Here is a 27428-nt window from a genome sequence, read left to right as displayed (position 1 = left end):
TGATGAGGCCCAGATAAGTATCTTGGCTAGACAGACACACCAGTGCAGATTATCTTAATTCAAACTGATGCCTAGTGTCTAGCTTCGTCTTAAGCACATTCCTGGCCCCAAATTTAATGTGGATTAAGAGTGTCTACACTGATTTAACTAGACGTGGTTTTAAAATCAGACTGGTTAAAATTGGGCAGCTTTGAAGACAGAGAGCAACCTCCTATAAGCTGTGTGGCACCAGCCCTGTGGAGCCTTAGTCACTGATCACACCCCACTGGGCCAGGTCCTGTACAAACAGAACCAAGAGCAGGTCTCTGACCCAATAATTTCATTTTAGGCCCTTTGGCTTCAGCCCCAGCTCTGGAAGAGGAATGGGATCCAGTGGATTAGAGCAGGGGAGCTGGAAGCCAGGACTCCTGGGTTCTGTCCTAACTAATGTGTGTGCTCAGAGCGCCATTATTTCCCTTGCCTGTGCCTCAGTTTACTGTGGAGGAAGGGGCAGTAGGAGAGTCAGCCCACAAAGCACACCCAGACCTCTGCCTGAGAGAAACCTGAGAAAGGTACCTGACTGCCCCTCCCAATTCTGTGTGGTAGGACACCCCAACTGCTGCATGTCCCATGGGGCGGCTGACAGGCTGCTGAACAGGCCTTGTGCACCCCTGGTGGGTGTTACATAATCAAGGTCTGTAGAGTGCCAAGGAAATCCCAGCTCATCCGCCCTGCTGAGGAGGAAGTGAGGTAGTGGTGCTAGTGGTCAAGCTGGAGGTGAGGTGATCTGTGCCACTCTACACACCCAGGGGACCCCAGTTCCCTCCAGCCAGGGGCAGTGTTGCCCACACCCCTGAGACAGGAGCGACTCTGACAATCTATTCCCCCGTGAGCTGTCCCTCAGCTCTGTGATCATTTCAAAGCACTTTTTATTAAACACTTTTCATAGTTGCTGCTTTCCCTTAAAAAGCAAAAAAGATCCACAAACCTCAGCAGGTCCTAGCCTGGGGCAGAGCCAGTGACCTCCGGTGGGAGGGGATGGCAGCATCTGTGTCCCTCCCACCATTTCATGAAGAGGTTAAAAAGCTTTAAAAAAAATAAGTACATTGAGATTCAACCCCCAGCTGCTCCTCCCAGCAGCCCCCTGGTGCCAGCAACAGAAGCAGCATCAGGGAAGGAGGGCTCTCTCCCCACCCCCAGCAGTGTGGAGAACAGAGTGGGGGCAGTGAGGGCCTAGGGAGCCTCAGCGGGGAGCATGTGGGGTCATTACCCCAGTGAGGGACACTCACCCTCCCCACCCCAGGAACCATCAAGCTGAGGGCAGCTGATCTTTGGAGCCCGGTCACTTCTGCTCCACCGTGGCATCCTCAAACATGCTCAAGAGGTTCCTGGGCTCGAAGGAGCAATGCTGGCCTGCACCCTGGGGAGCGCTCTCCTCCCTCTGCTCGTCGTCGTCGTCCTCGAAGGCCAGGGTGCGGCGGAGGCTACCCCCATTGGGGGAGCCGGGGCTGCTGGGGGGGGAATCCGGGCTGATACGGCTCAGGTTGGGGCTGCCCTGGACAGCCGAGGACCTAGGAGGGGGGAAAACCAGGGTGGGACCAGGGCAGTGGGAGATGGAGACACCCCCTAGGGGCCCATCTAGACCATCCCCACCCAGGGCAGTATTGTCCCTGATTGTCCTTCAGCAGAGATACTCCAGTTAGCTCTGGGAAGGGGGTAGGATCGAGCGGGTTAGAGCAGTGGGGGCTGGGAGCCCAGATTCCTGGGTTCTCTTCCCAGCTCTGAGAGGGGAGTGGGGTCTGGTGGGTTAGAACAGGGGGGTTGGAAGCCAGGACTCCTGGGTTCTCAAGTATGTGGAAGTAAGGGAAGAGACCCACAGGACAGGCTGCAGCCCTGCCTGACACCCAGTGTCTCACCTCGTCCTCCTGCTGCCAGTCTCTGGTGGAGAGAGGTGGCGCGGGGTGGAAGTGCTGCCCACGGAGGGACGCAGGTTCAGCGGTGGGGAGCTCGGGGGCCTGCCAGGGAAGCAGAGGCGTGAGGGGAAGCCTTTGTGGGTGCAGGAGAGGCTGGCCCTGGGACCCAGCATTCCCATGCATCCCTCATGGGAGGCATGGACTCCCTGAGCTTCCTAACTGCCAAGGGGACACCCCAGGAGTACCCCATCCCTTAGAGAGACCTCTATGCACCTCCTTGCTCAGGTAAGCTTGGGTTCTCTCCCACGCCCTATTACACCCCAAAGGGAGGAGAACCACATACCCCTGCCCCCATGCAGCCCCTTTCATCCACTTGCCCCCCATATGGACTACCCTATATTCCTAGCCCCCCAAGTGCCCTACCCCAGCTTCCTCCTGCATTCCTACCTCCCCCAGAAACCATCCCCCCACATCACATATTTTGTTCCCCCTCCTTCATACACTCTCAGTCTCCCCCCCCACATTCCTACCCCTCCGCAGTCCTAGATTCACCCCCATATCTTCCCTGCACCCCAGAAGTCCCTTCCTGCCCTGTATGTGAGAGTACACCTGGGCAGTGCTGCCCTCTGCTGCAGTGGATCAGGAGAATCAGCGCTGCCCCCTACTGGAGGGGACAGGGGCCCCATGGGTAGATGTGGGTGTGTTGTCCCCCCCGCACTCACTTGTCCTGCAATAGCAGCTCCCCGGGGCATGTCCGGTTATGCCGCCCGCAGACTCCTGATACCTCAAACACATCCTCCCCGAGGCTCCCATCTTCCTCCTCCTCCTCTTCATCCCAGGAGAAGCTGCTATCCAGCAGGGTGGCAAGTAGCGGGGAGCAGGGCGGGGTAACGGGCACGCTGCGATGCCAGCTGGAGAGCCAGCGCGCTGGCAGGCACAGGGCAGCCCACAGCCAACGCACAAAACTCCCAACACCCTGAGTGGGGGAGAGAGAAGAGAAAGTTCAATCAACAGGACTGAAGGGCACCAGCAGAGCTGGGGAGAGGCCTGGGCTGGCAGGGTCTGCGGGTTGAGAGTGAGGGGCACTGGCAGAGCTGGGAGGGAGGGCAGCCCAGGGCTGGGCTAACAGGGGCTGCGGGTCAGGAGCGAGGGGCACCGGCAGAGCTGGACAGGGGAGCCCAGGCTGGGCTAGCAGGGGCTGCAGGTCGGGAGTGAGGGGTACCGGCAGAGTTGGGGGCTGTGGGTAAGGACTGACGTGCTCCCTCACCCCCAGAACTCACCTGGCACAAGGAGGCAGCTCTCAGGAGTCCGTCCTGCACCAGCAGTGTCAGCTTGCGCCACTTCTCTGTCTTGCGCATGATGCTGGAGTTGAGCAGCGCCTCCACAGAGGGCCGGAGCCGGGGATCGGGGTCCAGCATGGCAGCCAACAGGGCCCGCAGCTCTGAGGAGAGACCTGGGCCACGGAGAGATGTCAGCAGCGCTCCCTACGCAGCCCCACCCATCTCCCTGCAGCACTGTGCCCCCTAGTGCCCTTCACTTCCAGTCCTGCCTTCTTTAACCACTGCACCAGTGGTTCTCAACCAGGGGTATGCGTTCCCCTCGGGGTATGCACAGGTCTCCCAGGGCCAGGGGGTACATCAACTCATCCAGACAGTCACTGTGTTTTACTGCAGGCTACAGAAAAAGAACTAGCAAAGTCTGTCCAAACTAAAATTGCATCCAATGACTTGTTTATTCTGCTCTATATACTACACACTGAAATGCAAATACAATACTGATATTCCAGTTAGGGCTGTCAATTAATCGCAGTTAACTCACACGAGTAACTCAAAAAATTAATCACGCTTTTAATTGCACTGTTAAATAATTTAAATACCAATTGAAATGTCAACATTTAATACATTTTTCTACATTTTCAAATGTTGATTTCAACACAGAATACAAAGTGTACTGGACTCACTTTATATTATTTTTATTACAAATATTTGCACTGTAAAAATGATTAACAAAGAAATCATATTTTTCAGTTCACCTCATACAAGTACTGTAGTGCAATTTCTTTATCGTGAAAGTGCAACTTACAAAAGTAGATTCTTTACAAGTCCACTCAGTCCTACTGCTTGTTCAGCCAATCCCTCAGACAAACAAGTTTGTTCACATTTACGGGAGATAATACTGCTCACTTCTTATTTAAAACGTCACCTGAAAGTGAGAACAAGCATTTCACATGGCACTGTTGGATCTGGCATTGCAAGATATTTACGGACCAAGTGCACTAAAGATTCGTATGCCCTTCATGCTTCAGCCACTATTCCAGAGGACATGCGTCCATGCTGATGACGCTCGTTAAAAAAAAAAATAATTTGTGACTGAGAATTGGGGGAGAATTATGCGCCTCCTGCTTTGTTTTACCCGCATTTTGCCATATTTCATGTTAAAGCACTCACAGATGATGCAGCACATGATGTTCATTTTAAGACCACTTCAGATTTGACAAAATGCAAAGAAGGTACTAATGTGAGATTTCTAAAGATCGCTACAGCACTCGACCCAAGGTCTAACAATCTGCAGTGCCTTCCAAATCTGAGAGGGACAAGTTGTGGAACATGCTTTCAGAAATCTTAAAAGAGCAACACTCAGATGTGGAAACTACAGAACTGAACCCACAAAAAGAAAATCAATCTTCTTATGGTGGCATCTGACTCAAATAATGAAAATTAACATGTGTCATTTGCACTGCTCTGGATTGTTACTGAGCAGAACCTGTCATCAGTATGGACGCATGTCCTCTGGAAGGCTGAAGCATGAGGGGATATGAATCTTTAGAGCATCCGACACGTATGTATCTTGTGACATCGGCTATAACAGTGCCATGTGAATGCCTGTTCTCACTTTCAGGTGACATTGTAAATAAGAAGCAGGCAACATTATCGCCTGCAAATATAAACAAACTTGTTTATCTGAGTGATTGGCTGAACAAGAAGTAGGACTGAATGGACTTGTAGGCTCTGAAGTTTTACATTGTTTTATTTTTGAATGGAGCTATTTTTTGTATTTTTGAGTGGAGTTATTTTTTGTACATATTTCTACATTTGTAAGTTCAGCTTTCATGATAAAGAGATTGCACTACATTATTTGTATTAGGTGAACTGAAAAATACTATTTCTTTTGTTTTTTATTGTGCAAATATATGTAACAAAATATAGTGAGCACTGTACACTTTGTATTGTGCGGTAATTGAAATCAATATATTTGAAAATATTTAAATAAATGGTATCTACTATTCTTTACCAGTGCAATTAACCACTATTAATTTTTTTTTTAAATTGAGTGACAGCCCTAATTCCAGTTGTTTTATAATTATATGGTAAAATGAGAAAGTCAGCCATTTTTCAGTAACAGTGTGCTGACACTTTTGCATTTTTATGACTGATTTTGTAAGTAAGCCATTTTTAAGTGAGGTGAATCTTGGGGCTAGGCAAGACAAATCAGACTCCTGAAAGGGGGAGAGGAGTCTGGAAACGTTGAGAGCAACTGCACTAGACCAGTGATATTGACCTCACTGGTTCAGAAGCCAAATTAGGAATCAACATTATGCTGAAGAGCTACAGTTGTGTGAATTCGTTGTTTCATTTACTATAGATTCATATTTAAACAGTGTGAAGGAAATATTTAGTTTTTATATACACACACCCGCTACCTCGGAGTTCCGAGGGAATGGAGGTTGTTCGTAATTCTGAACAAAACGTTATGGTTGTTCTTTTAAAAGTTTAAAACCGAGCACTGACTTAATACAGTTTGAAACTTCACTATGCTGTAGAAATTTGCTACTTTCCCTTTTTAAAGTCGTTTCCACTTAACACAGCACTGTACTGTATTTACTCCCCCCCGCCCCCAAACTCTGCTGATGCCTGATTTGTACTTCCTGTTCCAAATGAGGTGTGGGGTTTACTGATCAGTTTGTAACGCTGGTTTTCATAACTGAGATTTTACTGTATTTCAGTCTCACAGCAAAATGACTGATCAAGTATTATTTTATCGACTACAATCGGTTAATAAAATTGTAAAAAGCATCCTGATTGGTTAATAATTAAATCGGTGTTTAATATCATGCGCTGCAAAGAGCCACTTGTTGCTTGTCAGTATCACGGCACTAGCCAGACACTACTCTCTTGGGATGGAACCCAGGAGTCCTGGCTCCCAGCCACCTTCCCCGCTCTGACCACCAGACTGAATGCCAATTTCAGCAGGTTTCCCTGTGTGAAGTAGGGTACATGGCACACTGAGTAGCCATCAGCAGCTCCATCTGTGCCAGGAAAGGAGACCCCCACTTACCAGCAGTGAATTCGGGGGGCAAGTAGCCCTGCCGGAGCTGCTGCCAGCCCTCCCCTCCATTGGGCAGCTCCATATTGCAGGCGATTTCCAGGATAGTCATGCCAAGGCTGGAAGAGAGATGCGCACACTGGGTCAGCCAGGAGCTGGCCTTCCAGAATCCTCTCCTCCCTGCCACACACCAGGGTGCCTGGACTCAGAGCACATGGGGCAGCGATGGGGTGGCGGTCAGGAAAGTGGGTGTGCAGACTGAAAGCCAGGGATGGGTCTAGTGGATAGAGGGGTCGGGCTGGGAGTCAGGACTCCTGGGTTCTATCCCTGGCTCTAGCAGGCCCACCTGAAGACATCAGCAGCCTCACTGTACTCTCCCCGCAGCAGCTCGGGTGCCATGTAGCGCGGGTCGCCCTCCTGGGCATCACTCAGGTCTCCACGGTCCAACTCCAGCACCAGGCCAAAGTCGCCCAGCTTGCAGACATGGTGCTTGGTAAGGAAGACGTTGGCCGGCTTGACGTCCATGTGCAGCAGCCCACAGGCGTGCAGGTGGCGCAGCGCCTGCAGCAGGTCCCAGAGGCAGGCCCGCACCTGGCCCTCGGGCAGCTTCCCGTGCCCCTCGCAGTGCTGCAGCAGGCTGGCCGGGCACAGCTCCGTCTGGATGTACAGCTGACCCCGCTCCTCCCAGGCCCGCACGAAGCTCACGCAGTTGGGGTGGTGCCCCACCCGCTCGTGCTTCCGCACCTCAGCCAGCTTGCGCTGCCGGTCGCCGGCGCCCCGGAATGGCTCCACAGAGCGCTTCACTGCGTACAGCCGCCCGTCCTCCTTGCTGCGCACCTGTGGGGGGCACATCAGATGTGGAGGATAAGGCCAGAACCCAGCTCCCCGCCCAGATTCCCTCCTTTCCCACAACTCTGCCCCACAGAATAACTCCATACCCATCCTCCTTGGTGCACACAGATCAGCCACCAGTGGGGACAGGTTGAGAATCATGCTCATCCCCCAGCTGGGATGCCCCTAATCTCCCCCCTTACCTTATACACCTCCCCAAAGGAGCCGCGCCCCAGCCGGCCCAGCAGCTGGAAGCACTGGCTGAAGAAGGGCTCTCTGCGGGCAGGGTCGTAGAGGCGGCTACGGGGGGCCAGCGCCCGGGCCTGGGAGCCGCGGAAGGAGACGCTGCGCGGCCGGGGCTGGCTCCAAGGCTGTGGCTGGCGGCCGGCGAAGACCCGGCTGATGGTCAAGGTGCCCTTGTGGCGCGGTCGGGGCGGGAGGGTGTAGCTGAGCGGGCAGCCTGGCCTCTTCGCCGAGAAGCTGCGCTCGGCCTCCTGGAAGAAGGCCGGCACCGGCACCGGCAGGGGCGTGCGGCTCAGCTGGGACTCGGCCCCCGTGCAGTCCAGGGGCAGCGGCATGGCCGGCTCTGCCAGCGGGAGGCGCTGCAGAGAAAGAGAAACCAGCACCGGGGTCAGCAGCACTGCTGGGGAGGGAGGGAGGGCGCCCGGGGCTGGTGATGGGGGTTGGGGTTTCCTGGTCAGCACCCATTGGCATGGGGGGAGGGGCCTGGCAGGGGGGTGCTGCAGAGAAAGAGAAAACCAGCACCCGGGGTCAGCAGCACTGCTGGGGAGGGCGCCCGGGGCTGGTGATGGGGGTTGGGGTTTCCTGGTCAGCACCCACTGGCATGGGGGGGGGGATCTCCAGGCCAGGGCCCCTTGGCATGAGTGTGGGTGGGGGTCAGCCCGGCCCAGCTCCCGCCTTGGCTGGAACGGGAGAGTTCACGTTGTGACCCCTCCTGGGGCAGCGGGAGAAAGGGGGGGGGGTCCCTTGGCAGGGGGGCAGGTCGATGGGGGCCTCAGGGGGGCACTGGCATGGGGGAGGGGCCTGGCAGGGGGGCGCTGTCAGGGTTGGGTGGTGTAGGGGGGGAGGGGTCCAGTGGGGGGGGTTGGGGGGGGCCGGGGCCGCCCCCGCTCAGCGTGAGGGACCCCCCGGCCCCGCCTGGCGCGGGGGGGGCAGTGGAGGCCCCTGAGGCCTCACCTCCTCCCCGGTCCCCGCGGGGCGGGGGCGCCGCGCTCGCTCCCCTCCAGGTACCCGGATGTGGCGGGCTCCCCCGCAGCCCTTTCCCGCGCGCGCGCCCCGAGCCAGCCCAACCGCCGCTCCCTCCTGGCGCCAAAATCGCCCCCGGCGCGGCGCGAGCCGCCAACCGCCTCCCGCCAACACCTCGGTAGCCAATCAAAGGCGAGAGGCCGGCATGGCCCCGCCTCCCCGCACGTTGGCCACGCCCACGCAGGCTCGGCTTTGCTGGGGGGAGCGCGGCCAAGGGACGTTCCCGCCCACAGTGCACTGGGGCAACCAGAGTGTGGCCAATCCTTCCCCTGGCGCAGCCCCTCAGTGGCAGCCCCCTCTGCCATCCATCCCACCCCCACCCCACAGGGAGGGGACAGTGTTCCAGGACAAAGCCCCTGGAAACCCCCAGTCCTCCACAGGGGCAGCCCCCCCCTCAAACAGCCCCCCCATGTACAGGGGCAGCCCCAATAACTACCCTAGCCCCCACCCTTGGGTGGGGCAGGGATCCAGAACCTCCCCAGGGTGACCCCTATCCAGTTCCCCCCACTGGGCAAGCCAGCAGCCTGAGGAGTGGGGGGACAACCTGCACGGATGGCTTGCATGTGGGCGGCTGAAAACCAAGGCCCCACATTTTGTTCGGGGGGGGGGAGAAAACAACCCACCATCTCCCCTTTTCTGGGGTAGGTACTAGCCATGGTTCCCTGGACAGCCCCCCTCCATTGTTCTCCAGAGACTCGGCTTTAATTTTTATTTGTAATTAAGACTCTAGCTGCTAGGATGGCAAAGGAACGCTTCAAAACGCGACTGGAGGAGAACCAACGTTTGCCTGACTTTTCCGAGACCCTGCGCCGATTGCTGGGAGAGATGTGAACTGCCCCCAGGGCAACCGGGACGGCGTACAAAGACCTTGAGCCTTCAGCTTTGTGCGGGATCTTTATTACAAACACTCCCACACCCCACCTTCTGGCTACAAACGAATATTCGCTGCCTGTCCAGTGAAGGGGAGGTAACAACTGAGTCACCCCCTCTCTGCATCCCATGTTCCTGGACTGACCTACCCTTAAAATCCTTCTCACCTCACTGGCCAAGACCAAAGAGGCAGGGAGGTCTGGTAGGGTGACCAGATGTCCCGATTTTATAGGGACAGACGATATTTGGGAAATTTTCTTATATAGGTGCCAATTACCCCTCACCCCCATCCTGATTTTTCACACTTGCTATCTGGTCACCGTAGTCAGAGGTCACCAGAAATGTTGCAGCCTCGCCTTCCAAAAACAAGTTAAATTGACAGTCACCATTTGTTTTTCCTTTAAAAAGACAGATCTCTAGCCATTAAAAATATAGAGGAAAAAAAAGAGAAAGAGATGATAATTTATATCAGGAGAAATTCTTGTTTCTCTTAGCACCAGAAGCGGCTGGCTTGTGCCATCCTGTGGCGTGGAGTTCCCCAGGTGAAGGTCCAGCATTCAGCACTTCCCGGGAGGGCAGCGACCTGGAATAAAGAGAGAGATGGGGTCAGAGCTTCAAGAGAGTGGCACATCGTCAAGGGTGAGTGGAGGCTGGTGCATCTCTAAGGGATGCCCACACACAGAGTGATAGACAGCCATTCTCTCCCGGAGCTCCTGCCTCCCCCCTTCACTAGAGAACAGGGCATGGATTCCCCATGGGACATACCATCATATATCTTACCTGCTGCACCCCCCCCTTCCCTGAAATAACCCCCCTGAAGTTCACACTGCTGTGACATTTGCAGCCACTTCCTGCCTCAAGCCCTTAGCCAAACTGCAGAGATTCGGCTCCTTTAGCCTATGCCCTCCCCCTAGAAAACCGCCTCCAAGATTCACACCTTTCCCCCATCTCCGAGATTCACACCCCACCAATACACATGCCTTCCCCAAGTCTTACCTCTGTATCCATTCCCCAGAAAGCCGTTCAGGCCATACTTGGCCTCCTTGCCTCCTAAAAGGGGATGAGAGCAGATGAGAACAGGTCACAGGCTGTCCTGGTCTCTGCTGCCCAAAGGAGAATTGCTCTCTGTGGACAGCACTACAGGGCATAGGACACACACGTAAGAGCGGTTTCAGATATAATGTGGACTCTTCCCCCCGGCATACTGCTACCGTGTGCTGCTGGAGTTAGTCCATAGCCCCTGGGAGCTTGTCCTGCTGTGAGTGGCCCGTATCCCCCTGCAAGAGAGACAAGGGTTAGCCCGGGGCGCTGACGAGAGTGGGGCAGGAGTGATGGCTGTGGGGGGAGCTTCCGCTACTCCAGGCCCAGACTCTCCCAGTAGGGGACGCTGAGGGGAGTGGGGCAGGAGCGCTGGCTGTGGGGGAACTTGCACTACTCCAGTCCCAGGAGGGGATGCTGGGGTTGGGAGGGATCTTACCAGCAGCCAGTCCGTTAGCCTGCAGATCCCCACCGTTGGCATATCCCGGTCCATTCCCATTGCCTGCAGTGGTGGAAGGAGGAAATTAGCACAGGGAAGGGGCTTTGAGCCCCAGGGGATGGACACCCATGTGTCCAGACGCAGGAGGGGAGTGGGCACCTCTCTGGGCAGCCCCTGAGCATTTCTTACCATCCAGGGCACTGGGCCTAGCCGGTTGTGCCCTGTACGTCAGCTGCCCTGTGCCACCTGGAGGAGGAAACACAGTAGTGGCGGGAGATCAGCAGGGGAGTGGGAGATCCCACCAAGGGCTGGGAAGGAAAGTGGTGCTGAGACCCCAGGAAGCTTTTCCTGGGATGCTGGGACCCTGGCGTCTGGGTGGCCCTCATCCACTGGGGCGGGGACGGGAATGGATATCCCAGCAGGGCTGCTGCACGGTTTCCTGTCTGCACCCAGCCCAGGGCGCTGCAGGCCATAGGGGAAATGCCCGGGATCTCCTGGGGAGCGGGGGGGGGGGGCAAGGTTAGTTTAGGCAAGGCAGGGTTAGCGGGGGGCATCGTGGCCCCCCACCCCACATCTCTGCGCAGGGTGCAGGGGCTAAGATATTGGGTGGCCTAGCACAGACCCCTGTGTCCCAAATAACCCCCCTGGAGGGGTGGCTGCCCCCTACAATCTCCTCTGTAACAACCCTCTGGACAAGTTCCACCCCCCATATGAGCCCAGTGCCCCTACCCACACCTACCGTATTTCCCAGCACCGTAGTCTCCCCCTAGACCCGTGGGCATGGCCTGTTGGGGCTGCCCATTGTATGGAAGCTGGCCCAGGCCTGCAACACAGACAGGGTGTCAGGATGGGGGGATAACTCCCCTTTGTGTCCCCCTTGAGCCAGCCAGTTCCCCACACTGGGACCGGATTGGAGCAAAAGGCCCCGTGTCCCATTTCCTATCCCCCCGAGCCGAGCAGTCCCCTGCCCTGCGGTCAGAAGGACTCACCAAATTTAGCAGCTGAGAGATCTGTGCCAGGGCCAGCGAAACGTCCCAAGTATGCGGCCTGGGCACCTGGGGATGGGATAATACAAGGCAGTTAGCTTGGCCAGTGCCGACCTGCAGCTCCCTGCTAGCCCAGACCTGCCCCCGCCCAGCTCTGCCGGTGTCCCTCACTCCCTACCCGCCGCTCCTGCTAGCCCAGCCCTGCCCCCCCCAGCTCTGCCAGTGCCCCTCACTCCCGACCTGCAGCCCCTGCTAGCCCAGCTCTGCCCCCCCAGCTCTGCGGGTGCCCCTCACTCCCGACCTGCAGCCCCTGCTAGCCCAGCTCTGCCCCCCCAGCTCTGCCGGTGCCCCTCACTCCCGACCCGTAACCCCTGCTAGCCCAGCCCTGGGCCCCCTCAGCTCTGCCAGTGTCCCTTACTCTAATCCGTCTGTCACTGGACACACCGTTACCGTATCCTGTCTGGAGTCCGGCCCCAGGGTGACTGTTCCCTCCTGCACCATAGCCTAGAAGAGAGATGGGAGATCAGACAGGCTCAGCCTGGGTGTGTGGGGGAAGGGAATATAATTTGGGGTCCCCTTACCATTCTCGTAGCCAAGCTGTGCTCCATTGACTAGGTACCCACCGCCTGTTCCAGCATAGCCTGCAGAGCCAAGAGAATCCAGATCAGCCACAAATTGGGGTGCACTGCTCCAGTCCCGGCCTTTCCCAGCAGGGGGTGCTGTGGGGATGGGGCAGGGCGTGGGCTGTGGGGGGCAGCTCCTTCCTATTCCAGCCGCGGCCTTAGCTTATGCCTCTTACCTTGTTGAGTTGTGGGGTAGCTGCCGGCTCTGGGTCCTGCCCCAAAACCTGTGGGGAGGAGAACCCAGAATGAGATCAACCCAGACCCTGAAAATCTGGCCTCCACACTGTGGGCTCTGGCGTTTGGGGGTGGGATCATCGGGGGTGGAGAGGGATAAAGTAATGGTGGGGGATGGTTAGCAGGGGGTTGGGACCTGTGGGGGGGAGGGCTTTCAACCCCTTCAGGGCGCCCTACAGCCCAGTGAGCCTCTCTCCTCCCAGGGAGCTGGAGGGGGCTCTCCTCAAGGTGTCATTGCTGTGAGAGGTGGGATCTCCAGCGAGACAGTGAAGAAACAGGTGGCGGGGGATGGGGAAGAGGACACAGGACGGGGCGCACATCAAGAGGGATGGAGACATCCCAGGGGACACTGATGGGGGGTGCATGGGAGGGATTCCCTGCTTTGGAGGCTTTGCCAGCCACCCCAAGGCCTGTTGGGGAGGAAAAGCAGAGGGGTCAGGGTGCGGGGGGGAACGGGGGATGTAGTGGAGGGCCAGGCACTGATCTCCCTGAGAAGGGGCAGTTGGAGGGGCAGAGTGGTATGGGAATATAAGGGGCAGTGGGGTCCGACTCACCTCCCAGGGGCAGCGCAGCATGGAAGTACCCTGAAATAGACACACAGGGGGCCCTCAATCTTGACCCACAGCCCCCTGCTAGCCCAGCCCTGCCCCACAGCTCTGCAGGTGTCTGTCAGTGCTGACCCACAGCCCTCTGCTAGGCCAGCCCTCTCCCCACAGCTCTGCCGGTGTCCCTCAGTGCTGACCCACAGTCCCCTGCTAGGCCAGCCCTTCCCTGCACAGCTCTGCTGGTGTCCGTCAGTGCTGACCCACAGCCCCCTGCTAGGCCAGCCTTGCCCCGCACAGGTCTGTCAGTGTCCCTCAATCCTGACCCACAGCTGCCTGCTATCCCAGCCCTGCCCCCTCAGCTCTGCCGGTGCCCCTCACTCCCAACCCACAGCTCCAGCCAGTCCAGCCCTGCCACCCCCAGCTCTGCTGGTGTCCCCCACTCCCAACCCACAGCCCCTGCCAGCCCAGCCCTGCCCCCGCTGCTAGCCCAGCCCTGCCAGTGCCCCTCACTCCCAACCTGCAGCCCCTGCCAGCCCAGCCCTGCCAGTGCCCCTCACTCCCAACCTGCAGCCCCTGCCAGCCCAGCCCTGCCACCCCCAGCTCTGCCGGTGTCCCCCACTCCCGACCCACAGCCACTTTGTTTACACTCACCTAGCTTTTGTTTTGCACCCTGGGAATAACCACCTAATCCTGGAAAAAGGATAATGGGAATCTATGAGGACGCTGGGAGGGGAGTGGGGTCTAGTGGGTCAGAGCAGGAGGCTGGGAGCTAGGACTCCTGGGTTCTCTCCCCAGTTCTTGGAGAAGAGTGGGGTCTAGTGGGTTTAGCCGAGGGGTAGCACCATGGATACCCACGGCCCATTTTTGTGGCTGGCGGCTGGCAGCTGGGCTGCGGACACAATGTTGTGCCCACGTTGTGCACCCAGCCCTCGGGCTCCGAATCCCACCCCGCTCTCCCCATCCTGCAGCAGCGGCATGTGGCCGTGGCCCTGGCCCACAGAGCATTCTGGGAGTTGTAGTCCGCAGCTGGCTCGGCCTGAGGGGAGTGCACCGTGCGCTATTTTGAACAAGGCGCAGTGGGCAGAGTATGTCCTGGTGGGTCTGTGCATGGGTGTGGGGGTGTCCCAGCCACTCGGGAGGATGGCGCTGAACGCCAGGTTCCCGGAGGGGAGGCAGCCCCCAGCTCAGAGTGGGTCAGGAGGTGCACGGGGCAGGGCAGGTGGGGGGTCTGTGGGAGGATGAGGCTTGACACAGCCCTGTCACTGCTGTGTGGTGCCTTGTGAAGCTGTTCGTGTCCGCACAAGGCTCAGCAGTCCTGGATGTCAGGACTCCTGGGTTATATACCTTGCCAAGCCTCAGCCCCATGCCTCAGTTTCCCCCTCCATACTCGAGGCTCACTATGGCCGTCCCCTTGCCAACAGCCAGATGGGGGAAGTCTGGGGGCGGACGAGGTTCCCCCCATCTGCGGTGCCCTGGGATGTCTCTAGGTGTGCAATCACACAAGGGTGCAGGCTCTCCCAGCTCTGCGGGGAAAGCCGGGACCCCTGTGTCCAGCCTGCACCAAATTGCCATGCTTTGGATTCTGATCAGCCAGTAGGAGAGAGCCATGAGCTCTCCCACACACCAGAACCCCAGCCCTTTTTCTCCCAGGTTGGGGAGTCGGGGCAGTGAGAACTGCAAAGGGGAGATGAGGGCGCTCTTACCTGCACCGTAACCGGCGGGGACCCCATAGCCTGTGCAGAAAGGAGAGGGGGGTTACAGCCAGACATGTTTGTGGGAAAGTGCACAGTGCTGCCCATTGCTGGAGGGGATCGGGACTGTGTGTTTGTGTCAGGTGCCCTATATTGCTCCGAGCTAACAGGGATTCTCTTTTAACGCCACACTCCCCAGAGAGAACTCCACTCTTTCTATTCTCAGTGGGTCAGGGATTCACCCTGCCAAGGTGGGCAGAGAAAGGAGCCTTCGCCTCAGTGGGGCAGTTGATCTCCACTCACCTGCTTTGCCCGGCTTCACTCGTACACCTGGTGCCACTCCAAACCCGTTCTGAGCTCCTGCCGGGAACAGAGCAAAGGGATTAGCTGGGAGGAACAGCGGACGAGATGGGCTCCATCTCTGCCAGGGGAGCAGTCCCTCTCAGACGGAGCTAGCCAGGTCTCTGCCCTGGGTGGGACGGATCTCGGAGTGTGAGGTCTCAAGGCTGGAGGACATGTCTTCTGGAATCCCACCACCCAACTGTCCCTGCTCCTGGCCAGCACAGTTTGGGAAAGAGCTGAGACTAGACGTCATGAGCACCATGGGCAGCCCCCAAACCACTCAGCAACTTCCGCCCCTAGCCTCCCTCCCACCCGCCCCACGCCCAGGGCTCACCCGGTCCCAGCTGCAGTCCTTGGGGTCCATAGCCGGTGTATGGTCCTGGAAGAAAGGAGCAGACACTAGGGTTGAAGGATGCAGCAAACGCACCATCACAGTTTGCTACAGGGGAGTGGGGTCTAGTGGGTTAGAGCAGGGGGGCTGGGAGCCAGGACTCCTGGGTTCTCTCCCCAGCTGTGGAAGGGAAGTGGGGTCTGGGATAGGGGCTGGGAGTCACCCACCTGCCTTGGCTCCAGCTGGTCCCAGCCCAGCTTCAGGGTGAACTCCCCCTGCACCTGCAACCCATATAGCACATGGAGTGAGACAGCCCCCTGTGCCCCCCCCCCGCCGCTCTCCTGCTAGGAGACCATTCCCCCCTCCCCTGAGAATGCTGGGTCCAGCTCAGCCAGCTAGCCAGGGACCCCCTGGGCAGCCCTGCCCCCTTTCTCTCAGCCCCCCTCTGCATCCTTCATCCAGCCTCATACCCACCCCTTCCCTCTCTCTCCATCCACGCCCAGTGCCTCCTCTCTTCCCCCTAACATCACACTCTGCTCGCTCAGGAACACCTCCCCCTGTGCCCAGCTGGGGGCGCCACTTACCCCAGATCAGCGATGGGAGGTAGAGACGCCCTAGGGCTCCGTTTGCCTGTGGTTTCAGTCCTGGGAGGGGGTACAGAGGGGGGCACAAGGGAGCTGTCAGAGATGGGGTATCCCTAGAGAAGCGCTGGGGTACGGGCTGGTCAGGGGACACCAAGGGGTGATATGAGGGGATTGTGGGTTGAGGGTCCCTGCAAGAGTGGGGTGCGGAATTGGTGTCTCTGGCAGAGGTGGGCACTGAGGATGGTGGCGCTTTGGGGCAGGGACCCATGGGAAGGGGAGCTGGGAGCAACTCCAGAGCAACAGGTAGAACCCAGGAGTCCTGGGCAAGGACAAGGGTGGCTGGTGGCACCTGAACTGGGACTCTGTGAACCAATCCAGGACTCCTGGGTTCTCTCCCGGCTCTGGGAGGGGAGGTGGGTCTGGTGGGTTAGCGCTGGGGGGGTCTGGGAACCAGAACTCCTGGTTTCTCTCCCAGGCTCTGGGAGGGGAGTGGGGTCTAGTGATTAGAGCAGGGGGGCTGGGAGCCAGGACTCCTGGGATCTCTCCTGGCTCTGGGAGGGGAGTGGGGTCTAGTGGGTGAGAGCAGAGGGGCTGGGAGCCAGGACTCCTGGGATATCTCCCGGCTCTGGGAGGGGAGTGGGGTCTAGTAGGTGAGAACAGAGGGGGCTGGGAGCCAGGACTCCTGGGTTCTCTCCTGTCTCTGGGAGGGGACTCAATCTAATCTCATCCTTAATTCAACCCCGTCTCAGTTTCTCTCCCCTCTGCCAGGGGTTAGCCCCCCCTGCACTGCAGAGCTGCCCCAAGTGTCCCCTTTCCCCCCCCGGGACCTGCAGCACCCTACAGGGGCGGTGCCATTGTGTGAGGCAGCCCTGTCCCAGCCCAGCCCCCCTGCCCTGCTCACCCCCCTGGAGGCTGCCCCTGGCCAGGCATAGCAGCAGCAGCAAAAACAGCCCAGTGTGCAGAGTCCGCAGCCCCATGGCGATGTGAGCCCCCCTCAAGCCCTGGGCCCCCTATATACCCATGGCCCCACCCCCCAGGAAACGGCTCTGCCCCTGGCCCCGCCCCCAGTGACCCACTGCCGGGAGGGGGGAGCACTTGCAAGGAGGGGACAAGGGAATGTGTGTAGTACACCCGCACACCAGTAGACACACTCCATTGCTCGCGGTGATACACATACAGAGATACACTCACAATGATACACACATACGCACACACTGATATCCACATATATACAAATGCACATATAGACGTACACACTGTTACACACATACCTTGAAACACACACTGATCTACAGATACACACTGATACCCACTCGTGCTGATCCACACACACATATACACTCCCATAGACACACATACTGATACACCCACACACACAACTGGTACAACCATTGATAGACACCCATCCACACACACAAACATTTATACCCCCGCACATATACACTGATACATGCAGACACAACCGGAGACACACACTGATCCACACAGACTCACACACCATCCACCCACACAAACACAGACACACACTGACACCCCAACACACACTGCTGCATACACCCCACATTGTGCACACACCATACACGGATACACTAACAAACACACTCACATCCCACAGGCACGCAGACAGTTGCAAACAGTCACACAACACAGCTATGTGTGCACACAGAGCAGAGGGCAACAGCTCAAGCAGGAGGTGGCACTAGGGATGTCGTCCCCCTCCCACAAACTTTGTTAACTGCAGCTTGTCAAAACAAGGTGTATGATTATGTAATTGTGTCTCACTTCTGACTCTGCAGTGTGGGAGTGGGGCTGCGAGTTGGGAGCAGGGCTGGGCTAGCAGGGGCTGTGGGTCAGGAGTGAGGGGCACCGGCAGAGCTGCGGGGTGGGGGGCGGGAGGCAGGGCTGGGCTAGCAGGGGGCTGCGGGTCGGGAGTGAGGGGCACCAGCAGAGCTGGGGGGAGCCCAGTGCTGGGCTGGCAGGGGCTGTGGGTCGGGAGTGAGGGGCACCGGCAGAGCTGGGGGGAGCCCAGGGCTGGGCTGGCAGGGGCTGTGGGTCAGGAGTGAGGGGCACCGGCAGAGCTGGGGCAGGACTGGGCTAGCAGGGGCTGCGGGTCGGGAGTGAGGGGCACCAGCAGAGCTGGGGGGAGCCCAGGGCTGGGCTGGGAGGGGCTGTGGGTCGGGAGTGAGGGGGACCGGCAGAGCTGGGGGGAGCCCAGGGCTGGGCTGGCAGGGGCTGCGGGTCGGGAGTGAAGGGCACCGGCAGAGCTGGTAGGGGCAGGGCTGGGCTAGCCTCAGCCTCTTGCTATACAGAATTGTTCAGGGCCTGTGGTGCTGTGGGCTTCCTCCCAGCAGTGCCCTGGCCTCCGGCGGCCGTGCTGGAAGCTAACGCCAGGGCGCGCCCCGCTGAGGAAGCCATAAAGCCGCAGGGTAATTCGCTCTGTCGCTTGTCACTGGCCAAAGTAAACGCTGGGCCCCCGGCCCGGCTGGTAAAACACCGCAGCCTGCGGTCGGCAAACAGCCCTCCAGCCGGCTCAGCAGTGAGCCCGACCTGGTTGTGTCTGAAGAGTCTGGAGGCGTGGGGGATCGTGTGTCAGGGGGACTGATTGCCAGATCCTGCCCTATGGGGGGACCTCTGTTAGGATGGGGGGAAATGGAAGGGGCGGGGGAGAATTGGTGTGTACGTGAGCTGCACTGCCCCCTGCTGGAGGGACCATGTATAGCATGGCTCCTCCTAGCACGAGGCTGGGATATGGGGCAGGGACCCCTGGGGGCACGGCTCCCCCTAGCACCAGGCTGAGATATGGGGAAGAGACCCCTGAGGGCACGGCTCCCCCTAGCACCAGGCTGGGATATGGGGAAGGGACCCCTGGGGGCACGGTTCCCCCTAGCACCAGGCTGGGATATGGGGCAGGGACCCCTGGGGGCATGGTGCCCCCTAGCACCAGGCTGGAATATGGGGCAGGGACTCCTGGGGGCATGATGCCCCTCAGCACCAGGGTGGGATATGGGGCAGGGACCCCTGGGGGCAAGGTGCCTGCTGTGTAGATCTTTGGGGCTCTCACCCCGCCCCGGCACATTTCAGGTGCAAGATCCATTCCCTACCTCTGCGGGATTGGGGCGGAGGGCGCTATGGGGGTCAGACGTGGAGAGGACAAACACAGTGCTGTCAGGGAATGTCACATGGGGAGGGGGACAGCGGGACTGAGAAAGCAAAACCTTCTTACCTGGGCAAGGGGGCGAATGCCCCACTCCTCCCACCCGGCCCGGCAGCGCTGTCCTGCCACCGGGGGACGTGTCTGCCCCTTTTGTCCCCAGCACACAAAAGCTGGAAACTGACTCTGGAGAGCTGCCCTGACCCCGGGAGCTGGGGATGAGGGGAACAGGCTGAGACTGAGGGACCCAGGAGTCCTAGCTCTCAGCCCCCACACCTCTAACCCACTAGACCCCACTCTCCTCCCAGAGCTGGGGAGAGAACCCAGGAGTCCTGGCTCCCAGCCCCCGCTCCTCTAACCCACTAGACCCCACTCCCCTCCCAGAGCTGGGGAGAGAACCCAGGAGTCCTGGCTCCCCACCCTGCCCCAACCTTCTTATCACACTGTTCTCTCTTTCTTTCCTTCTCCTGACACATTCTTCCCATCTGCCCCCTGACCCCCCTCTTCCTATTCCCCAACTGCCCCAGACATCACAGCCCCCTGCCAAATTCTCCCCACCCAGCCACTATTTGCCTTTCCCATCAGCCTCTCCGGCTGTCTGTGAGGGGGAGCCCAAGGGGGGTGACCCCAGGTGACCCTCTGCCCCATGATTCACAGGCCCTCCTTGGAAACACTGCTCTGCAGTATTTTACACGGCGAGGATACGGGGCGTGGCAGCTGGAGAGAACCCAGGAGTCCTGGCTCCCAGCCCTCCCGCTCTAACCCACCGGACCCCACTCCCCTCCACTCCCCTGAACCCAGGAGTCCTGATCTAGCCTCTTCCTATGTCCTGCTGTCTGGAAGGACGGATTGGGCCCTTGGATTCCCGGATCGGGCCCATCCAGGATTCAGGAACCTTGGGGGTTGGGGGGGGCAATATGCTGAAGGGAGAGGAAGTGTCCCTTGGCCGGCAGCTCCGCCACCGCGCCCTGTCTGGCAATGGAGCCCTGACCGCCGGCTGGCTGGCTGGCTGTCCTGCCAAGGGCTGGGCCCCCCAGTTCTGCCGGAGCCCCCACGCCTGCCCCGCAGCCCCTACTAGCCCAGCCCTGCCCCCCCCACGGCTCTGCCGGAGCCCCCACTCCTGCCCCGCAGCCCCTGCCAGCCCAGCCCTGCTGGAGCCCCCACTCCTGCCCCGCAGCCCCTACTAGCCCAGTCCTGCCCCCCCCACGGCTCTGCTGGAGCCCCCACTCCTGCCCCGCAGCCCCTGCCAGCCCAGCCCTGCTGGAGCCCCCACTCCTGCCCCGCAGCCCCTACTAGCCCAGTCCTGCCCCCCCCACGGCTCTGCCGGAGTCCCCACTCCTGCCCCGCAGCCCCTGCCAGCCCAGCCCTGCCGGTGCCCCTCACTCCCGACCTGCAGCCCCTGCCAGCCCAGCCCTGCCCCCCCCAGCTCTGCCGGTGCCCCTCACTCCCGACCCGCAGCCCCCCAATGGATTAAGATCTCCCGGCTGATCTCGGCCCCTCCCCAGCTCTGAACCCCGCTGTTGATATTGCCTTTGGGTGGTTCTTGGCTTGGTGCAGTAAATTTCCCTGTCTCCTGGCTCCGTGACCGGCCCTGGGGGGACAAAGCTGCGCTGGGCCGTTTGCTTGAGGGTGAGGGGTGTAAGTTGGAGGAGGAATCTGGGGGCTGGAAGCGTGACGGGAACGTCTCTGAGCCCCTTTCTTCTCCTGCCTGGGGCTTGGGTATCTGTGGGGTGGGAAGAAAGGGAGAGAAAGAAGAGCTCACCCAGGTGCGAGCTAGACTGCAGGAAGGGTTTGGGGTGTTGTTGGAGCTGTGGGGGGTGCTGTGCTGCTGCTAGGGTGCGGGTCCTGCCTCATGGTGCTGCTGGGGGGCTGGCAATCTCGGCTGGCTCATCCCCTCCTGGCAGTCCTGGGTCTAATCCCAGCGTCAGCTGAACCTAACCCTTGGGCAGATACATGGAGTGGGGTGGATAGAAACATTGAAGGACGCAAATGGGGGGGGGGAGAGACGGAGACAGCCACAGCCACAGCCACAGCCACTTCCTCCAACCGCTAGACCCCACTCCTCTCCAGAGCTCTAACCCACTAGACCCCACTTCCCTCCCAGAGCCGGGGAGAGAACCCAGGAGTCCTGGCTTCCAGCCCCCCTGCTCTAACCCACTAGACCCCACTTCCCTCCCAGAGCCGGGGAGAGAACCCAGGAGTCCTGGCTCCCAGCCCCCCCTGCTCTAACCCACTAGACCCCACTTCCCTCCCAGAGCCGGGGAGAGAACCCAGGAGTCCTGGCTCCCGGCCCATCCTAAGCAAAACAGGAGCTAGAGTTTTACACACACTCTCTCTCTCTCCGGCCAGGCACCACAACTGCCCCTTTGGGGTCCAGGACCCAGAGCCGGATTTCCCCTGCGGGGGGGAGGAGAGAGGGCCGGCTCTGCTGGCCTGGCCTGGCTGATCCCGACGGGGCTGGCTCCAGGGTGTTTGCCGCCCCGAGCGGCGGGAAAAAAAGAAGCTGCGCTGGCGCTCGGCAGCAGCTCCAGCACCCGCTTTCCTCTCCGGCGGCAATTCAGCAGCGGGTCCTTCTCTCTGAGGGACCAAGGGGCCCGCCACCGAGGAGCCCAACGTGCCGCCGTTTCCCCTGGACCTCCCTAAGCGCCTGCTTGCTGGGCTGGTGCCTGGAGCCGGGCCTGGATCCCCGCCCAGTGCTTTATCCCCACCTGGGGGAGGGGAGACAGGGCCGGCGCGTCCATTTAGGTGGCCTAGGCAATCGCCTGGGGCGCCAGGATTACTGGGGGGCGGCATTTGGCCGGGGGGGGCAGCAGGCGGCTCTGGTGGAGCTGTCGCAGTGGTGCCTGGAGATGGTCGGCTGCTCACACGGCTCCGGTGGACCTCCCGCAGGCCCCACTGTGGCAGCTCCACCGGAGCTGCGGGACCAGTGTGTGGGGCAGCGAAATTGCCGTGCGCCTAGGGCGCTCAAACCCCTAGCGCCGGTCCTGAGAGGAGAGGAGGGGGGTTGAGAAGGGAAGATCCAGCATTGTGGGGGGCCCATGTGCCCTGGTATCCTGCCCCCCACCCCGTTCACACCAGCGGTCCCAGTATCCTGTCTCCCCTTAGTACTTGGACATCAGGATACAGGAGAATTGGGATCCTTCATTTCCGTTCCCCTGCATCTGGGCTGCTCTCGCAGCAGGTCGTGCACAGAACCCCCCTCCCTTTGCTCTGTGTCACCACGTGTCTGCCCCACACAAGCGCTGGAAGGGTTCACGTGGGCCGGGGTAGCTACAGAGGAGTCCCAGTGGGGGGGCAGGGGTGAAAGGGGGTGCAGGACGCTATCTGCGCACCCCTTCTGCTGTGGGAGAGCAGAGGAGTTTGAACCCTGGCCGGGGTGGGAGAGGGTCGCTGGAGCTTCCTGGGTGACGGCTGCTATCCTGGGGGGGGTGAATTCAGACAGTCCCGTAAAGTGGGACCACCTGAGCTGATGTCAGCAGGGGGCACTAGATGGGAGACAGCTGCTGTGCTGGGCCCAGCCATGGGGGTGCCGGTGGTGTTACCCTTCTACAGTTATTCAGTGTAGGGGGGCGGAGCTGCAGGTCAGAAGTGAGGGGCACCGGCAGAGCGGGGGGGAGGGGGCACGGCTAGCAGGGGGCTGAGGATCGGGAGTGAGGGACACTGGCAGAGCTGGGGGGGCAGGGCTGGGATAGCAGGGGGCTGCGGGTCGGGAGTGAGGGGCACCGGCAGAGCTGGGGGGGGCAGGGCTGGCAGTGGCTGTGGGTCGGGAGTGAGGGGCACCGGCAAAGCTGGGGGGGCAGGGCTGGGCTAGCAGGGGCTGCAGGTCAGGAGTGAGGGGCACCGGCAGAGCTGGGGGGTGCAGGGGCTGTGGGTCGGGAGTGAGGGGCACCGGCAGGGCTGGGCTAGCAGGGGCTGCAGGTCAGGAGTGAGGGGCACCGGCAGAGCTGGGGGGGCAGGGCTGGGCTAGCAGGGGCTGCAGGTCAGGAGTGAGGGGCACCGGCAGAGCTGGGGGGGCCGGGCTGGCAGTGGCTGTGGGTCGGGAGTGAGGGGCACCGGCAGAGCTGGGGGGGCAGGGCTGGGCTGGCAGTGGCTGTGGGTCGGGAGTGAGGGGCACTGGCAGAGCTGGGGGGTAGGCTGGGCTAGTAGGGGGCTGCGGGTAGAATTGTTTCATCCCCTGTCATACATACAGGGGTCCCTCCTCTCTCGCTGCCCCCCTGCCCGGCTCTTGAGCCTTGCAGGGGCCCCGGCATTGATGCTGCCGCAGGCCAGGGGGGTCCCACCCAGTTCTGTGTCCCAGTGATCTGTGCTGTGAGGGGGAGGGAGCTGGACAATGGACATGCGTGTTGGGGGGGGCAGCCTGCTCCCTGCTGTGTGTCATGGCCCCTGCACTGCTAAAAGCCCAGGAGACACCCCCGCCTACAGAGCCTGTCCCCCACCTCTCTTTTGGCCCAGCCAGTCTGCGCACCGCCTGGGAATGGCCAGGAGAGGGCGCCAGACACCAAACGAACAACATGCAGCTCCCCGGAGTCTGACGGTGCCCCTCACTCCCGACCCACAGCCCCTGCCAGCCCAGCCCTGCCCCCCCAAGCTCTGCCGGTGCCCCTCACTCCCGACCCGCAGCCCCCTGCCAGCCCAGCCCTGCCCCCCTAGCCCTGCCAGTGCCCCTCACTCCCGACCCGCAACCCCTGCCAGCCCAGCCCTGCCCCCCCAGCTCTGCCGGTGCCCCTCAGTCCCGACCCGCAGCCCCTGCCAGCCCAGCCCTGCCCCTCCCAGCTGTGCCGGTGCCCCTCACTCCCGAACCTGCAGCCCCTGCCAGCCCAGCCCTGCCCCCCCCAGCTCTGCCGGTGCCCCTCACTCCCGACCCTGCAGCCCCTGCCAGCCCAGCCCTGCCCCCCCTAGCTCTGCCAGTGCCCCTCACTCCCGACCCACAGCCCCTGCCAGCCCAGCCCTGCCCCCCCCAGCTCTGCCGGTGCCCCTCAGTCCCGACCCGCAGCCCCTGCCAGCCCAGCCCTGCCCCCCCAGCTCTGCCGGTGCCCCTCACTCCCGACCCGCAGCCCCTGCCAGCCCAGCCCAGCTCTGCCGGTGCCCCTCACTCCCGACCTGCAGCCCCTGCCAGCCCAGCCCTGCCCCCCCAGCTCTGCCGGTGCCCCTCACTCCCGACCCACAGCCCCCCCGCTCTGCCCCCCCCAGCAATGCCGGTGCCCCTCACTCCCGACCCGCAGCCCCTGCCAGCCCAGCCCTGCCCCCCCAGCTCTGCCGGTGCCCCTCACTCCCAACCTGCAGGCCCTGGTCCCCCAGCTCTGCCGGTGCCCCTCACTCCCGACCCGCAGCCCCTGCCAGCCCAGCCCTGCCCCCACCCAGCTCTGCCGGTGCCCCTCACTCCCGACCCGCAGCCCCCCCGCTCTGCCCCCCCCCAGCAATGCCGGTGCCCCTCACTCCCGACCCGCAGCCCCTGCCAGCCCAGCCCTGCCCCCCCAGCTCTGCCGGTGCCCCTAACTCCCGACCCGCAGCCCCTGCTAGCGCAACCCTGCCCCCCCCCAGCTCTTCCGGTGCCCCTCACTCCCGACCTGCAGCCCCTGCCCCCCCCAGCTGGTGCCCCTCACTCCCGACCCGCAGCCCCTGCCAGCCCAGCCCTGCACCCCCAGCTCTGCCGGTGCCCCTCACTCCCGACCCGCAGCCCCTGCCAGCCCAGCCCTGCCCCCCCAGCTCTGCCGGTGCCCCTAACTCCCGACCCGCAGCCCCTGCCAGCCCAGCCCTGCCCCCCCAGCTCTGCCGGTGCCCCTAACTCCCGACCCGCAGCCCCTGCCAGCCCAGCCCTGCCCCCCCAGCTCTGCCGGTGCCCCTAACTCCCGACCCGCAGCCCCTGCCAGCCCAGCCCTGCCCCCCCAGCTCTGCCGGTGCCCCTCACTCCCGACCTGCAGCCCCTGCCAGCCCAGCCCTGCCCCCCCAGCTCTGCCGGTGCCCCTCACTCCCGACCCGCAGCCCCTGCTAGCCCAGCCCTGGGCTCACCCTAGCTCTGCCGGTGCCCCTCACTCCCGACCCGCAGCCCCCTATTAGCCCAGCCCTGCCCCCACCCGCTCTGCTGGTGCCCCTCACTCCCGACCCACAGCCCCCTGCCAGCCGAGCCCTGCCCCCACCCCCGCTCTCTGGTGCCCCTCACTCCTGACCCACAGCCCCTGCCCCCCCAGCTCTGCCCCCTCCAGCTCTGCTGGTGCCCCTCACTCCCGACCCAGAGCCCCTGCTATCCCAGTCCTGACTCCCAACCCGCAGACTCTGTCCTTCTCAGAGGTTTAGGCCTATTAACAGGCGAATCCTGCATAACATCTGCACCATGCCAGCGACCCACAGAGACAGGGGATGGTGGTTGGAGCTCAGAGCTGTGGTGGTGGGGAGCCCAGGTCTGGGCTGGGGGTCAGGATTGAAGGGCACTGGCAAAGCTGGGGGGTCCCAGAGCACCGATAGCAGAGGGCTGTGGGTCGGGAGTGAGGGGCACTGGCAGAGCTGGGGGGTCCCAGAGCACCGATAGCAGTGGGCTGGGGGTCAGGATTGAAGGGCACTGGCACAGCTGGGGGGTCCCAGAGCACCGATAGCAGAGGGCTGTGGGTCGGGAGTGAGGGGTACTGGCAGAGCTGGGGGGTCCAAGAGCACCGATAGCAGTGGGCTGTGGGTCGGGAGTGAGGGGCACTGGCAGAGCTGGGGAGTCCCAGAGCACCGATAGCAGTGGGCTGTGGGGCGGGAGTGAGGGGCTGTGGCAGAGCTGGGGAGTCGCAGAGCACCGATAGCAGTGGGCTGTGGGTCGGGAGTGAGGGGCACTGGCAGAGCTGGGGAGTCCCAGAGCACCGATAGCAGTGGGGTGTGGGGCGGGAGTGAGGGGCTCTGGCAGAGCTGGGGGGTCCCAGAGCACCGATAGCAGTGGGCTGTGGGGCGGGAGTGAGGGGCTGTGGCAGAGCTGGGGAGTCCCAGAGCACCGATAGCAGTGGGCTGTGGGTCGGGAGTGAGGGGCTCTGGCAGAGCTGGGGAGTCCCAGAGCACCGATAGCAGTGGGGTGTGGGGCGGGAGTGAGGGGCACTGGCAGAGCTGGGGGGTCCCAGAGCACCGATAGCAGTGGGCTGTGGGTCGGGAGTGAGGGGCACTGGCAGAGCTGGGGGGTCCCAGAGCACCGATAGCAGTGGGCTGTGGGTCGGGAGTGAGGGGCACTGGCAGAGCTGGGGGGTCCCAGAGCACCGATAGCAGTGGGCTGTGGGGCGGGAGTGAGGGGCTCTGGCAGAGCTGGGGGGTCCCAGAGCACCGATAGCAGTGGGCTGTGGGGCGGGAGTGAGGGGCTCTGGCAGAGCTGGGGAGTCCCAGAGCACCGATAGCAGTGGGCTGTGGGGCGGGAGTGAGGGGCTCTGGCAGAGCTGGGGGGTCCCAGAGCACCGATAGCAGTGGGCTGTGGGGTGGGAGTGAGGGGCACTGGCAGAGCTGGGGGGTCCCAGAGCACCGATAGCAGAGGGCTGTGGGTCGGGAGTGAGGGGCACTGGCAGAGCTGGGGGGTCCCAGAGCACCGATAGCAGTGGGCTGTGGGTCGGGAGTGAGGGGCACTGGCAGAGCTGGGGGGTCCCAGAGCACCGATAGCAGTGGGCTGTGGGGCGGGAGTGAGGGGCACTGGCAGAGCTGGGGGGTCCCAGAGCACCGATAGCAGTGGGCTGTGGGGCGGGAGTGAGGGGCACTGGCAGAGCTGGGGGGTCCCAGAGCACCGATAGCAGTGGGCTGTGGGTCGGGAGTGAGGAGCTCTGGCAGAGCTGGGGGGTCCCAGAGCACCGATAGCAGTGGGCTGTGGGGCGGGAGTGAGGGGCTCTGGCAGAGCTGGGGGGTCCCAGAGCACCGATAGCAGTGGGGTGTGGGGCGGGAGTGAGGGTCACTGGCAGAGCTGGGGGGTCCCAGAGCACCGATAGCAGTGGGGTGTGGGGCGGGAGTGAGGGGCTGTGGCAGAACTGGGGAGTCCCAGAGCACCGATAGCAGTGGGGTGTGGGGTGGGAGTGAGGGGCACTGGCAGAGCTGGGGGGTCCCAGAGCACCGATAGCAGTGGGCTGTGGGTCAGGAGTGAGGGGCTGTGGCAGAGCTGGGGGGTCCCAGAGCACCGATAGCAGTGGGGTGTGGGGCGGGAGTGAGGGGCTCTGGCAGAGCTGGGGGGTCCCAGAGCACCGATAGCAGTGGGGTGTGGGGCGGGAGTGAGGGGCTCTGGCAGAGCTGGGGGGTCCCAGAGCACCGATAGCAGTGGGGTGTGGGGCGGGAGTGAGGGG

General features: G+C 61.5%; 2 protein-coding genes across 2 annotated transcripts; both read right to left on the bottom strand.

Annotated features, from left to right (window-relative positions):
- Positions 1-588: 588 nt before the first annotated feature.
- Positions 589-8326, bottom strand: PKMYT1 (protein kinase, membrane associated tyrosine/threonine 1). The gene is made up of 8 exons (XM_030562110.1): positions 8244-8326; positions 7250-7648; positions 6562-7052; positions 6228-6334; positions 3173-3345; positions 2615-2868; positions 1896-1994; positions 589-1550 (listed from the first exon to the last, which is right to left on the bottom strand). The coding sequence occupies exons 2-8, from the start codon at positions 7622-7624 to the stop codon at positions 1322-1324; spliced, it is 1728 nt and encodes a 575-aa protein (XP_030417970.1). The 5' UTR covers positions 7625-7648; positions 8244-8326; the 3' UTR covers positions 589-1321.
- A 905-nt stretch (positions 8327-9231) lies between these two features.
- On the bottom strand, positions 9232-16972 carry LOC115651341 (spidroin-1-like). Its single transcript, XM_030562275.1, has 18 exons — positions 16897-16972; positions 15996-16055; positions 15639-15692; positions 15415-15459; positions 15042-15098; positions 14751-14780; positions 13699-13737; positions 13057-13086; positions 12445-12492; positions 12227-12286; positions 12096-12149; positions 11649-11714; positions 11399-11482; positions 10849-10905; positions 10660-10722; positions 10394-10459; positions 10179-10232; positions 9232-9765 (listed from the first exon to the last, which is right to left on the bottom strand). Exons 1-18 carry the CDS (start codon positions 16970-16972, stop codon positions 9740-9742), a joined length of 969 nt encoding a protein of 322 aa, XP_030418135.1. The 3' UTR covers positions 9232-9739.
- Positions 16973-27428: the final 10456 nt, after the last annotated feature.

Source organism: Gopherus evgoodei, chromosome 4, assembly GCF_007399415.2.
Source record: "Gopherus evgoodei ecotype Sinaloan lineage chromosome 4, rGopEvg1_v1.p, whole genome shotgun sequence".
NCBI classification, from domain to species: domain Eukaryota; kingdom Metazoa; phylum Chordata; order Testudines; family Testudinidae; genus Gopherus; species Gopherus evgoodei.
This window is presented reverse-complemented; position numbering and strand designations above follow the sequence as displayed.

Bases quoted from the DNA above. Each gene is read 5' to 3' on its own strand.
- PKMYT1 (XM_030562110.1), bottom strand. From the start codon at position 7,624: ATGCCGCTGCCCCTGGACTGCACGGGGGCCGAGTCCCAGCTGAGCCGC. The intron at 6,335-6,561 runs GTGGGCCTGCTA...TCTCTCTTCCAG, and splicing joins GAGGCTGCTGATGTCTTCAG to CCTTGGCATGACTATCCTGG. The intron at 1,995-2,614 runs GTGAGTGCGGGG...CTTCCCTGGCAG, and splicing joins GAGCTGCTATTGCAGGACAA to GCCCCCGAGCTCCCCACCGC.
- LOC115651341 (XM_030562275.1), bottom strand. From the start codon at position 16,972: ATGGGGCTGCGGACTCTGCACACTGGGCTGTTTTTGCTGCTGCTGCTA. The intron at 11,483-11,648 runs GTGAGTCCTTCT...TCTGTGTTGCAG, and splicing joins TCTCTCAGCTGCTAAATTTG to GCCTGGGCCAGCTTCCATAC. The intron at 9,766-10,178 runs GTAAGACTTGGG...TCTTTATTCCAG, and splicing joins TCTGGGGAATGGATACAGAG to GTCGCTGCCCTCCCGGGAAG.